At 34.1% G+C, this 14,472-nt stretch overlaps 1 protein-coding gene across 5 annotated transcripts in view; it reads left to right on the top strand.

Moving 5' to 3' along the window:
- Nucleotides 1-14,472, top strand: part of LOC118735355 (neural cell adhesion molecule 1-A) — a 233,164-nt gene that overhangs the window by 162,357 nt on the left and 56,335 nt on the right. For all 5 annotated transcript variants that reach the window (XM_036465061.1, XM_036465064.1, XM_036465063.1 and 2 more), the window contains exons 10-11: nucleotides 1,216-1,346; nucleotides 7,775-7,934. In XM_036465061.1, coding sequence (XP_036320954.1) covers nucleotides 1,216-1,346; nucleotides 7,775-7,934 — 291 coding nt within the window. The remainder of the gene's footprint in view (nucleotides 1-1,215; nucleotides 1,347-7,774; nucleotides 7,935-14,472) is intronic.

The raw sequence follows: 14,472 nt of genomic DNA, 5'->3' as shown, positions 1-14,472 counted from the left end.
AATAAAAGAGGAAAGTTTCCTTCGGAAGTGGGTTCGAGAACAAATAGCAAAACCAGTGCTAGTTAGAATCACGACAAAATTCAAATTTTGACAGATCATATCTCCAAAGAAAAAAGAATGAAAATAGAATTCATCGAACACTTGTTAACTTATTTCGTGTATAGAACCCATAGAAAAAATTGAAGCCAATCGAAAGTCTGACACCCAATTTGGTGTCCGATATGAAAAATAATGTCTCATATCATTTAGCTCGCCTCGCACAATGAGACAAAAAAGGTTGCTGTGGACAAGTCAATTTTGAGCGCCCAAATACTAACCGATTTCAAGTTTCTTTTTATTAAATAAAATATAATTAAATTTCGCGTCGATCTATCCATGGTGATTAAAAAAACACTGGGTTTTTATTTATTTATGTTGAAAAATGAAAGAAAAAAATTTTACGTTTGAGTGCTTCTACTTTTTGGAAAATACTTGAAATTAATTTCAAATATCTGGAATTATTTAAAATATTGTTCATAAACATCTTTTCATAGGATACGTTTAATTAAAAAGCGTATTTCATTTGTTTTCTTTACTAATATAGATTTTGAAAACCGTTTTTTTTTTTGTTCGAAAAACTCGTGAACAGCTGTATCGATATTTTTGAAATTTTCGGCGTCGACTCCAACTATCCAAGGATGATAATAGAAGAAAAGCAATTTCGATATATCAAGGGGCGTGTCACCTCCCTTACAAACTGAATTTCTCACACCACATACACATTCTAATGTGAGAAATGGTTATGTACATATGTATGTATATGCAAATATGAATTTGGGTAGGCGACAGTTTTTTAATCACTGCTTTTAGGTAAATTTGGTACTTAATTTGATGTTTAGTTTCCACTAATATTATGCAGAATGCGTAGGGCTGGCTCTTTGCTGGCCACAAATGACCACTGCTCAGATCACTGTGGTCCTCGAGCCCATTCAAAAATGGCAGTTGTATCCATAGTTGCAACTCAAAAACTCACTGAATTATCAAACTGCCTTCGTATCGAACTAGTTCGAATGAGTCGATCTTCGTAAGATAGAGTTAAATCGACTGAAAATATCTTTGTAATTAATTTCATTAATTTTAAAATCTATTTCATAGCACTTTATCCATACATGCATATATAAATTATATTCCACCATTTTCTTCTTTTTCCTCGGTTAATGACTTAACCGTATACAGATCCGCCTTTGGTAACGCTGCGACTGGGGTCTACACTCACACCCGATGATATAAAGGAAGGAGATGATGTATATTTTGAGTGTCACGTACAATCGAATCCTCAATGGCGGAAGCTCTTGTGGTTACATAATGTAAGTAATTTGTTATAAGTATGAGTGCGGAGAATGCACATAACCCCAATGCACACCTATGTACATGCAATGGCGGATACAGGATTTTGTTTGGGGAGGGGCGATTGGAATCGACTTGTCGAATAATGTTAAATTACAGGCATCTAACTTGATTCACAGCGGAGTGACTGATCGAAGCTATATGACCTACAAGCATCCAACCGGCTTGAACCCTCCTTTAATTTTTAACACTTATAGAGGTTCTAGTAATTTTTATGAAGTCCGAATTAAAATGTTTTGTGATATAATTTTACTTTAAGTAAGTTTCATGTTGTGGCGCAAGATCCATTTATAGAGCCCCATGTAATAAGACAATAAAACTATTTTGTAAAAAAGCACAAGATAAAAAGTTATGCTCTGGGTTTATTAAAGCCGTATATATTTGTGTATATTACATAAATACTTATTTTTTGCTTATAACGTTTGTCAAATGAGGGATGTAATTAAGTAACTTAACAACTTATTCGGAATTTTGATCATAAATTGCAAACATAATTTTGCGGTTTCATTTTGGAAATCTTTGTATTATCCGTTCAGTGTCAATTTCTAAGGGCCAGTTTCAGAGGCAGTTTAAACTTATATTACGTAAACTGAATTTAAAATGAAGAGCTGGCTGATATTAGATCGGCTAATCTTAGTTTAAAGCAGCCAGCTCGGGCGTTTAAATAAAGTTTAAACCACGACCGTGCGCTGAAAAAACTGCCCCTAAGTGTACGTGTAAAAGTGCCAGACCTATCAGTCTTTTTTCATTGATGGTACTATGGAACCATGTTTTTAACCGGTGAAGGGTAACTTCCTTCTGAAGTAGCCTCACTAGCTAGAAGTGTAGTCAGAATGCGGAGAAGTTTGTTAATCAACGGAAAAGCATATTCGTTGTCCCATTTACCAAGAACTGCTACTGGTGATTTTAGGAATGGCTTTTCGTTTACCTCTTTTGTTCATCGTTCTGACCACACTTTCTACTCCCCTCCAAACTGATAGCGTCTTTTTGTAGCGTATTACATTCCCTAATTTAATATGTATGAAAGTAATAGTTCAACTCAAAAATGTTTATGTAATTTATATTTCGGCAATCTTTATCGGAGATCGATCTAAATATTATGCAATAGCGGTATGAATATTACCTTTGGACAATAATCTTCGGCGCTAGATGCACGATAATTAGCCCGAAAATTTCATCTATCCGCTCTCCGAGGAAGGACAATGTCCAAATAGTATAATTTCTTAGCGGTAAGCGCTTTTTCTACGCATTTTGCTATTATCCCCCTACGAATGTCTGGTTACCCAGTTGAGTCTGAAATTTTCTACATTCGCTGCGGAAATAGACAATAAGTAGTATCGAAAAGTTTGATTCGACATGCATACATATAGTTCTTATCATAACTTTACGACACTCACATATTGGCAATATTTCACTATTTATTTTAAAATTTTTTAATTTTAATTATTGTTTTTTTAAAGGTATAGCATATTTTTAACAGAAACCATATAAGTCCAAGTTTCAATCTTTGTGCAAAATTAAAAAAGAAATCAACAAACTTTGTAAAAATTTCGAGCTTTTTAATTAATAATTTAATTTAGTTTTTTAGAAACACGTTGAGTATGCAGTTCTGTAGCTCGATTTCAAGTACCATTGATTTTTGGGAATTTTTTTCGTGGAAGATGTTGCTCATTTTCTCCATATAACAAAAAAATTGTCGCAAATGTTTTGTATGAACTAAAATGGCTAACATGGCCAACAAACAAAACAAAAAAAAAAGCCAAAAAACAGTTACTTTAAACTTGCAGTAAAATTGAATGGGCTAAACAACTGCTGCCTCAAAATATTTCATAAAAATCGAATTAAAAAGTTCCTTAAATAAAAGTTCGAAGTTTTTACGAAAGTTTGTTAATTTTTTAGAACGTTGCACAGAGATTCAAGCTTGGATTTATAAGGTTTTTGTTAAAGATTGTACTATATTTTTTTAAATAAATAATGAAAATTAAAAAATATTAATACAAATGGTCAAATCTTGTCAAAATGTAAATGCCGTAAAGTTATGACAAGGTCTATAAATTCATAGTATTTGCATACCCATTGTTGTATTTTTTAATTTAAGAGATTTACATGCTTTCTTATTCTATAAATAATCTTGTGCAAGCCTAAAAAACGATTATGATTGAAGATTATAAAAAAAATTTGTTTTAATTTGTTTAATATATTTAACCGAAATTTTTTTCCAGCTCTGGGTGGGAGGGATCGCCCCCATCGCCCCTCCCCTGTATCCACCACTGTGTACATGTGCATACATTCATGCAGACAAATTAAACCGTCGCAGATATATATATATATATGTATATATGTATAAGTATGTAACTATTTAGGTATTTCCACGCTTTTATGCGTGATACCGGAAATGGGATAATAGCTAGGAGACAGTTTATTAAATCGTCTGAGTATAGATCTCAGGCAAAAGCAGATTTAAGTTGTTGGGGACAAGAATGACGGAAGCTCCTACGTACATATGCATATATCTGTACATGTTTAAATACGCACAGCTAAAATAACACAAAGCTTGGGTAGTGACGTGGATAGCACTGCGCTCATAGACTGCGCTTTGGGGCTGTCTCCGACTTACCAAGTGTGTATATTTCGTTCACATGTATAGATACATAGTTATGTTGATCGTTACCTTAATGTGTAAAGGCACTATCTCAAATTATCGCTAAATCGCAAAAAAGACCGTAACTAACCAAAATTTGTTATTGCGTAAAACGATGTGGGGACTTATAATTCGTTGAAATGCATTATAAGCAGTCAAAAAGTGAATATTGGAATTTTAGTTAGTTACGACTTTTTATATTTCAGCGACGTTGTGTGATAGGGCCTTTCTATATTAAGGTAGCAAAATGTGTTTGTATATATATGTAAATATATGTATGTGTGTAAGTACGTATGCGTGCATGTTCATCTATCTTTTAGTTTGCTGCAATTGGGAATACCCTCAAACCATTGAGAATTTCCGTAAATATTTTACCACCGACCGAAAGCACTTTGAATAAATGAAAATTCTCCACATACTCTGCTGGCAAGACTGAGAGTAACAGTTGTTATTATCTATATTTATTATACAAACACATAAATATGTATAAACGGCTTCCAAATTAAACAAGTAGCAAGACTTTGCGCCATTACCTTTGATTTGGTTAAAATTTTGCTAATTTACTAATTTCATATTAAAACTGAGAGAAATAGATCTACAAATAAAAATTTTTTTTTTTTTTTAATTAAGGGCGAGGTAAATATCGATAAAAAGCCAAGATGGGTCAAAAAAATTGCTTATATCTCACTTCACTATTTCTTTCTCTTTTAATAATTCGGATTTTTGAAAATTGGTATATACCGCGTGCACAAAACCCGATTCCAATTTTAAAATCACCGTTAAAAAATCTTTGTAGGAGTAAAGTTTAAACAAATCATGACCACTCCTCTTATTTTTCTACATTTTTGCATTTGTGCGTCAGTGGTAGTAGGAGCGATGCACAAATTGCCAATAGTTTTCAATTAATTAAAAATATTTTATGTCAAATTGAGGCCTAGGTCCTTTCTTATATTAGTTAAAATATTCTTCTGATAAGCATCCTACCTTCTTTATTTAGCAGGTAGGTGACCGGTTACACGAGGCATGAAGTTCGAAATGTCGTCTCTATGCGGCCATATTAGCCTAGTTGTTGTACAGTTGTCCTCGACTAACCATGAACTATTGGCCTCAGTATATCAGTTAGAGCTGCCAGGAATCCCTGTGCAATCTTTGATCTTAGCATTACCGCGTTCATTGATTTGATGGCAGCCGGGCTATCCGAGAAGATATTAACCACAGCCTTCGTCACGCCATGAATTTGATTCTTCTGCCTGACTTCTCTCTACACTCTGAACTCTGCAGTGGTCCGGAATACGGACGGATAATTCCAGTCATATTTATTTAGAAAAAACTCCGTAGCCAACTCTGTTGGCTAGCTTAGATCCATCCATGTAAAAATTGAGTTCCCTCCTTTCTCTATGGTCTTGTTTGTCTTAAAGAGCTACCCATAGTGTGAAGTAAAGAAGCGTGACCGAACCGTCGATGCTTCCACGTGGTTTCCTAACAAAGTTACTGCAGGAAAATTGGTTAGTACTGCTAGCACTTTGTTTGGGATGGTCTTTAAAGTACCCGACATTCACAAAAACGCTGCTCTTTGGACCTTACTTAGAAAGTTTAGGAAACTTGTTTTTGGAGTTGATACTGAAGAATCGCAAAGGCAATATATAATACGGGACGTTAATCCCCAGCTTATTTGCATGTGTATAATGCAACGTTGGCCTTCTTAACTTTTTCCTTTGTATTAGGTTTCCACGTAAGCTTCCTATCTAATATGAGTCCTATATATTTAAAATTCTCCTTCAAAGTAATCTCCACAACTTTGAAAACTAGCGGGGATACATTTTCCCATTTGAGCCTATGTTTCTTTGTGAAGACAATTACTTCAGTTTTATCGGGGTTTATTCCGAGTCCCTTACTCTCTGTCCAGTTTCTAATCATTGACGTATTAGCGCGCAGAATGCCCATAATGGGTATGTAGGCATTTTCCTATAGAGTCAGTAGCAAGGAGCCCAGAGAAGGGGGAAGAGAACGCCTTCCTGAGGGTTGCCTATGGATACCTTAATGTAGTGTTGCCTAACCTAGCCGTTATCTTCGGTATGACGAGTAAAGTTTCGAACAGAGCAGCCACGTTAGGGTCAACACCAAAATCTTCTGAGGCACCCATAATGGCGCTTGCACTGATGTTGCTGAAGGCGCGTTCTATGTCTACAAAAGCATATTCCTTATCATATAAGCTCTATTCAACCAACCCAAAAAAAGATTGTAAAGCGGTTTTCGTGGATGTGCCTTTTGTGAAGTAATTATCTTGCATTTGAGCTCGACCGAGAAACAATTTTCTGCTTTCACTTTCTGGAGAAACTTCAAAAATGTATAAGTTCGAAATTTGGAGATTAGATCTCGGAAAAAATGTTATTGGTTAGGATTTTTTTTGAGTATTTTTGCTGAATATAATTTGGTCAAATTAAGTGGGAGTATATATAAATATGGATCGTAATTTAAAAAATTAAAAATCACAGATAGAAAGTCTGATTAATTGCTTTTCCAATGATACTCAACTTTTGTAATTCACGCAAGAAATAGCGAATTTATAAAGAGTTTCGTTAACTACCACCCTTATGCAGTAATCCGTCGTAGATACGATTTTGCTACGAATCGTAAAATTGGTATGCTGAAATCCGAGTTTTCGTATCGTAATTTCGAAATTCGTGGGTCATCTTCGAAATTCGTAATGTTAGTATGCCTGAATCCGACGTAGCTGTCGTTCGTGTCGGAGCGAAGCAAATTGTTTTAAAATATCAATAAAATAAAGTGTGTTAACGCATAAATATGTATGTAAGTTGAAGTGTGAATAGAAAAACAATTTATTAAATGTTTACAAAATTATCAGGTCGAAGATCACAACAAATCGCTCGCAATACGAAAAATTGGTGGAATGCATGAGCGAAAGACCGGACATTGGTCGAAGCTTTGTAAAAGGAGCTAAAGGGGATGTTGTGGAATTTTGGGAAGAATTTAAGCGCAAGAATTAAAGCGGCACAATATCTAGTGAAATGTAGGCCCTTAAAAGGAAGCAAGCTTATATTTTATCGTTTAAGTTAAATGGATCAGAACAATCTTCTAGCCATCTCCTTTGTATATTAATGCAACTGTTAGCTGTTCTTCCTCCTGGGGCAAAAGTGCACTGACTCCTCTGTATTTTACTTAATTAAGGATAAGTCTTTTCAAATAATGGTTGATCTAATTTTTTTAATTTCACTATTAACTTGCGATTATATTTATTTTGATTTGTTTCTGCCAAAGCAGCTGATTAAAAATTTCGAATTTCACGTTTTTAGCAGGCAGTGCCGCTGATAGTTACGGTCGGATAACAGCATACCAATTTTCGAATTTTCGGAACGGAGCTACGAATTCGTAACTACAAACATTCGGATTACAGCATAGGGGTGTAATTCACCTGGTGTATATATATAGCATGTTTTGTTGATATTTTTAACGCACATAGTTAAAAAAAAAAAATTAAGTCCATTTCTGTTAGTTGAAGTATGAAATCAGGCCGTGTGAAATATTTGAGCTAAATCAAAGGCCATCACGCGGAATAGCATCATATAGTTAATATGGAATCGCCGTATATGTATGCACATGTAAATACCATTCTACCTAAGTACATAAGTACTTATGTATGTATAAATATACGTAATCTGCTTTATCGTGAGTTCCGTACTAACAAAAAAAAACTAAACTTAACAATTTTTTTCTGAATTTTTCAAGAACATTCACCTCGAACACAACACCTCGGCGCGCGTCATTCGCTCCAATCAGAGTTTGGTGCTACAAAAAATTACTAAACACTATGCAGGAAATTATGCTTGCAGCGCCATCAACGACGAGGGTGAAACTGTCAGCAACCAGCTACCGCTGCGTGTAAAATGTAAGTAGAATGCAAAATGCCGAAGGCCATCTATCATAATTCTCCATTTTCCCATCGAAAACAAGTGTTTACAAAGATTTAACTTTTCTCCCTCCACATTTCTCCTGCCACATCCTAAAACATTTTTCACTCAACTTCGCTTCCATTCAACTGCTTAGTTATAACTTTTATACATATGTATGCATTCAGTTCGTCCTCACTCTCCTCATCGCCTTGCCACAAAAATTCTATTACTGTTAGCTGTTGGTCGCCTGCTGTGCATCAGGTATTCTTAATCAGTATCTGTCCGAAACTTTGTTACTTAGATTGGAAACATCGTAAACAGAATCAGCAGCAGATTTCCATAGGTTCACCTTTTTCTTCTCTTTCACAAATGCCTTTCGTGCTGTGTATTGTTGTTTTTGTTAGTATTGTTGAGTAAAATCAGTTATTTACATATTGGTTAGAGGTGCTACGTCTTATTGTGAGCAGGTTAAAGAGTGAAAGCTTTTAAGCATATTCGTACGCGTGTATTTATGTAAATGTATGTACGTGACTGTGCCGGCACGATTCGGTTCATTAATAGAGAATTGCAAAATTTCTTCTTTTTTCATTACGTAAACATCAGTGTAACAAAGCTATTTAAAGAGATTCATGCAAATGCGAAAACGAAGTTCGAACTTAAAATAAAAGAAGTAAGGACAGTTCTGTCCTCGGCTGTACTGAAGGCGTAATTCCTTCCATAAACATGTGGAAACTTAACTTCAACCAACATATCAAAATGCAATAACTTTAATCCGTTATGTGTTAGCAACACCTCACATAAACATTGTTTAAAGTGTGAACTTTTTACTTTTAACAATGTTATTGGGCTTTTTCCCACGACTTGTTTGTTAGAAAAAATGGAAAAGCAACAAAACAGTTATTGTTGCGACTTCGGATATTGCCATATCTCGTAATCTGACTTCTTTTTTTAGACTTCAACAATAATTGAACCCACATCATCAATGCGCGAATTTGGCAACGCTAACCACTGAGCTAACCAAGAAATGAAAAAATTACAATGAGTAAAAGATGACTATGATTTGCGAAACTAAAATTCCATTGTCACTCGAAAAAATCCTGATTGTGTTTTTAAATATCTTTGAGTAATTTTCAATTTCAAAGGTTCACACGAAATTTAAAAAAAATTGCAGCATTTTGTAATTTTTTAAATTTTGAATTTTTTGTAACTTATTCTTCTTGCCAAAACGAACAAATCTAATGTAATAAAACTAGTGTGCCACGAAAGGAAAAAATTATAATAAATAAAAGATGACTATGATTTGCGAAACTAAAATTCCATTTTTATAATTTTTATTGGCGTACTAGAAATTCATTATAAAAATGTTATATACATACATGAAGAAAGTAGTATATAAATATGTGCATAAAGAATACTACGTCGGCCGCTGTGGTGTTGTGGTAAGCAGTGCGCGCTACCACTCCGCTACGCCTGGGTTCAAGCCCTGGTCAAAGCAACATCGCAAAAAGTATAGAAAAAAGGTTTTTTCTTAACAGCGGTCGTCCCTCGGCAGGCAATGGCAAACCTCCGAGTGTATTTCTGCCATGAAAAACAGCTTCTCATAAAAATACAATCGCCGTTCGGAGTCGGCGTAAAACTGTAGGCCCCTCCGCTTTGTGTGACAACATCAAGGCGCACGCTACAAGTCGGAGGAGAAGCTCGGCCAAACACTAACATATGTGTAAGCGCAAATCTATTATTATTATTATTATTAAAGAATACTGTGTAAAAATCTTAAATGTCAATATTTAATGACTTTTAAATACTATGGCTTTTAATTTAAGGCGTGCGTGTAAACGTGTTAGATGACTGTGTATGGTGCTACTGGGCGTATACGTTACGGGAAGCTATTACTACGTTTCAGTGCTGCCGCGCCCGAAAATAAAGTTTAACAAAGTCTTTCAAAAAGTTGAACAAATCCCATTAAAATTAAGCAACTTATTTAACAGGTCTTATTAAAACGAAAATGCTTGGAGTTACTGTTTGTTTCATCCTGAGCTTGGTAATAGAAATAAAAAGTAAGCAAGTCAGTAAGTAAGGGCTCTCTAAGGCTGAGTTTTGTCGTCAAAAGTAAGGATTGTATAGTCTAAGGGCCAATTTCAAATGGATATTTAAACCGAACTTAAGTTTGATTATAGATTGTTGTCTAAATGCCATTTAGATTTCGTTGGGATTCAGATCAACTTTGTTTAAATATGCCAAACAATTGGCAGCACTGCTGCTTATTCCTTGAAATTGTTGTTGCATTGGCTTGTTTGTTTACATTTTTTGCTGAATACCTGATTCTTTTAGGAAGGATTTGGTGGGATTGATTAAACAACCTACCAATCAATCTTGGTTGTTTGGTATAAACACAGGGCTGCATATGTATCTCATATTTAAATAGCAAAATTGGCCAATTAAGTGCAGACTAAATGTATGATCTGAAAATGAATAGTGGAAATCAATCAACAATCTTTACTTAAGTAGGCCATCTCAAATCGGGCCTAACAGTTGCTAAATTCGAAAACTATTACACATTCTGTCAGGCTTTCTATACATATTCCTATAATAGTTATCTGTCCCTTCGCTAGTTTTTTGAATGCATGCAAAAAACGACTTTGGCATCATGTTATCCATAATGTGTGTGTTGATCTTGTAATGCAAATGAAGGGACCTAAAGGTCGCCTCCGAACGGCAAATGGGTTTTATCAGAAGCGATTTCATGCCAGAAGTACACTAGGAGGTTTGAAAATGCGACGACCGCAGATCAGGAATTGCGTAGAGCAACAATTGCTGGAACTCTATGTGGGATCTGGATGACAGTCTCCCTAAAATAAATGTAAAAAATATATTGAAATGGTAACTCTTCTGACTATGAATTTTTGAGGAAAATTATCCTTTCTGACTATTTAGATAAAAATATTTAGCAAAACGAAGAAAAGTTTAACATTTTAACACGCAGGAAAAACTTAAGCAATTTTGCTTAAATTTAAATGCATAATTTTATGCATAATTTGCGAATTCATGAAATGAAGCGTTTTGAAAAGTGGCAGTGGTATTTTCCCCCAGATCTGGGTAATTTTTGATTACGATTACATTTGAATTACGATTGCGTAATTGTAATCCTTAAATTATATACGATTACGATTACTTTAATTGTAATCCTAAATGTTACCATTATGATTATAATAATTGTAATCTTAAAAATTAAGGGATTATGATTACTGTAATCGAAATCATGGAAAACATGATTATAAATACAGTAATTGTAATCCTAAAAATTTTAAGATTAAAAGTACAGTAATTGTAATCATTAAAATTATGATTACGAATACTTTAATTGTAATCGTAAAAATATTATGATTACAATTAACGTAATCGTAATCAAGAAAAAGCTGATTGCCATTTTCTGATATTCTATAGAGGTTTTGTAGTTATGTAAATGAGCCAAACTTTCACCGAAAAGTATGTAAAATTGATTTAAAGTTGAAATAATACAGTTACACAGCGGCCGCAGTGGTTAGCAGTGTGCGCCTGTATTCAAGCCCTGTTCAACTCAACAACAAAAAAAAAAAAAAAAAAAAAAAGAACTTTTTTTCAAATAGCGGTCGCTTCCTCCAAATGTGTTTCTGTCATGAAAAACAGCTTTTCCTAAAAATGCAATCGCTTTTCGGGTCGGCGTAAAACTGTAGGTCCCTCCCCTTTGTGTGACAACATCAAGGTGGACAGCGATTCAAAATCAAACTTTGTTGGAAATACTGTGACCACGAGTCTGTGTAGAATATTACACCAATTTCAAATAAATATGCGAATGCATAATTTAAATCCATTTTAGTCTATACAAATAATATTTGCTCTAAACAAAACTAATTTCTTTATTACTGTAATAGTAATCATGAATTGCATGATTGCGATTACTTTAATTGTAATCCTAAAAATTTAACGATTACGACTACTGTAATCATAATCCTCATTTTCATGATTACAATTACGGTAATTGTAATCCTGAAATTTTTAGGATTACGATTGCTATAATCGTAATCATAAAAAGTACGATTACAACTACAGTAGTCGTAATTGTCAAATTTTAAGGATTACAATTAAATTATTCGCAATCAAGCATGTTATAATTACAATTACAGTAATCGTTATTCTGAAAAATTTAAGGATTACAATTACAATAATCGTAATCCTAAGTAATCAAAATTCAATCGTAATCATAAAGTGTCCAGCTCTGCTTCAAACAAAGGAGAAGGTTATCAATTCGTAGGAATATTTTTTTAGATTTTATTTTAATTTTATTTTTTATGTATGTTTGGACCACATTAACCGATTTCTATAATTATTTTTTTAAAGGAAAGGTGTTACCTCTCAGGTGGTCCCAATCCTCTCTAGCTCCAAATCCGATGCTTATCTTTCGCTTCTTTGCTGGTCAGCTGCGGAAGACGTCGTACGATCCTGTGTTCTTCTAAATATTTCTACCCATTTCATTCCATGGTTAAAATAAGCCTATGTTTTTCCAGTGACTTCTACCAACTTGATGGAAGCATGGATTTGCAAAAGCTAGTTCGTATTTTTATTCGATGGCCTATTAAAGCTTTCATGTACCGGCATAAGTAGTTTTAAAAAAAGTGGAAAAAATTGTGAAAATAAATGTCTAAGCGAAATTAAAGGCTAAGATATATATCCCTTTCCGTGTATTTGTACCATATACTGTACATCTAATTATTTGTAACATTGGAAGCGTGCTACTAAAAATCGTATTAACATTTTTGAAAACAAATTAAACTTTATGAAGTTTTGGACTGTCCCGAATAGTTTACGTAAATTTCAAAATCGAAAACGTTTCAAAAACATTTTTAGAATTGAATTTAAAAATAGGCCATTTTATAAAATTCCAGTGACATGCAAGTGGTGGTAATTTACTGTACAAACAAGTAAAAAGTAGAGGTTCGGGCGAAACCGAACTTTATATACCCGGCGCAGGTATCAAATATCGTCGTTTCATCTTTATCTGAACTACCTTTGAATGATAAGTAGGGGATTTAAAACGTTTTCGATACTATGCAGAGTTAGACTTAATGATAAAATTGAACCTGTTAGGTACAAATCGATTAAGAAGTTACCGAGGTACACCTTTGTAGTCATAAAGTGGGCGGTGCCACGCCCAATTCCTAAAAGTCTATAGCAGTCTTATTTATTGTTAGGAGGTTGCTGTAACTATTAACTTGGAGTAATTTAGTGTCCTCAGTTATTGAGATATCGCAGTTTTCGTATTTCTGAAATTTACCGTAATATAGGAACCGGGTGTAATTTTAGTACGATTTGAATAATTTTTAACGAATTTCTTTTCCGACCCAGGGTTATTAAGTGCACCGAGTTTGGTAGAAATTGATAAATCGGTTGCCGAGATACACATTTGTTGTCATAAGTGGGAGGCGCCATGCCCATTATCCAAAAATTTATAATATTATAATTTTCTGCTAAGTGGTTATTGCAATCATCGATTTTAAGTGACTTAGCTCCAGTAGTTACTGATTTATGGCACTTTTCGTGTTTCTGTAAATTACCGTTATATGGCAGGTCGGTGTGGTTATTGCCCGATTTCAAAGATTTGCAACAGATTTCTTAGCTAGTCCATAGGCAAGGCTCGTACCGAGTTTGGAAAGATTGGTTAAGCGGCTACTGAGATACAGCATTTCATCATAAGTGGGTGGAGTCACGCCCATTTTCCAAAAATTTCATAACAATATTATTTTTTACCACAATTATACTCCACATAAAAATTTTCAACAATTTGCATCTAATATTTACTGAAATATCGCAGTTTTTGCATTTTTCGAAAATACCGTTATATGGAAAGTGGGCGTGGTTAAAGACCGATTTCAGTACCAACCTACCTTGGATAAAGGGCAACCTACATACCAAATTTCGTTGAGATATCTCAATTTTTCTCGAGTTATCGTGTGTCTTTTACAATATATTGTACAAGCGTCCGTAAAAGTTGCAGTTGAAAAGGCAATCAGGGTGGTTCTTGCCGTAGTTTTTCCAAAGTTTGTGTGCTGTTATTGCAGTAAAGGGTAGATTTTTGATTTATTGATCTACTGAAGACAGAAAAACAGGGGAGGTTTATTTAAAACGGGTCGTTTGTACTTTATACTGTAATTGTATCTGAAAATTTTCTAAATTTCTTTATATCATTCTTTTCTCGTGGAGAAACTTAGCTAAAGATACTTAAAAAGATATAAAATATTCATTCCAACATATCTGAATTAAAATAATTTATTTTGTACATATGTACATAAGTTCCTTTTCAATGAAATAAAAGTTTTATTCCGTCAAACTTAGAGAAATACTTATTGAGTATTCTTGAGTGCTTTTACTCCTTTGCGGACCTTTGTACAATATATTGCACAAATTTGAGGTTGTCCTAATACCTGCGCAAAACAACTTTTGATTTTTAATATTTTTTTTTGCTTTTGGTATTATGAGGCTCTAGAACCTTGTAATTAA

This window comes from Rhagoletis pomonella, unplaced genomic scaffold, assembly GCF_013731165.1.
Source record: "Rhagoletis pomonella isolate Grant_MI unplaced genomic scaffold, Rhpom_1.0 Rhpom_scaffold_00003, whole genome shotgun sequence".
In the NCBI taxonomy this organism is placed as follows: Eukaryota; Metazoa; Arthropoda; class Insecta; order Diptera; family Tephritidae; genus Rhagoletis; species Rhagoletis pomonella.
This window is presented reverse-complemented; position numbering and strand designations above follow the sequence as displayed.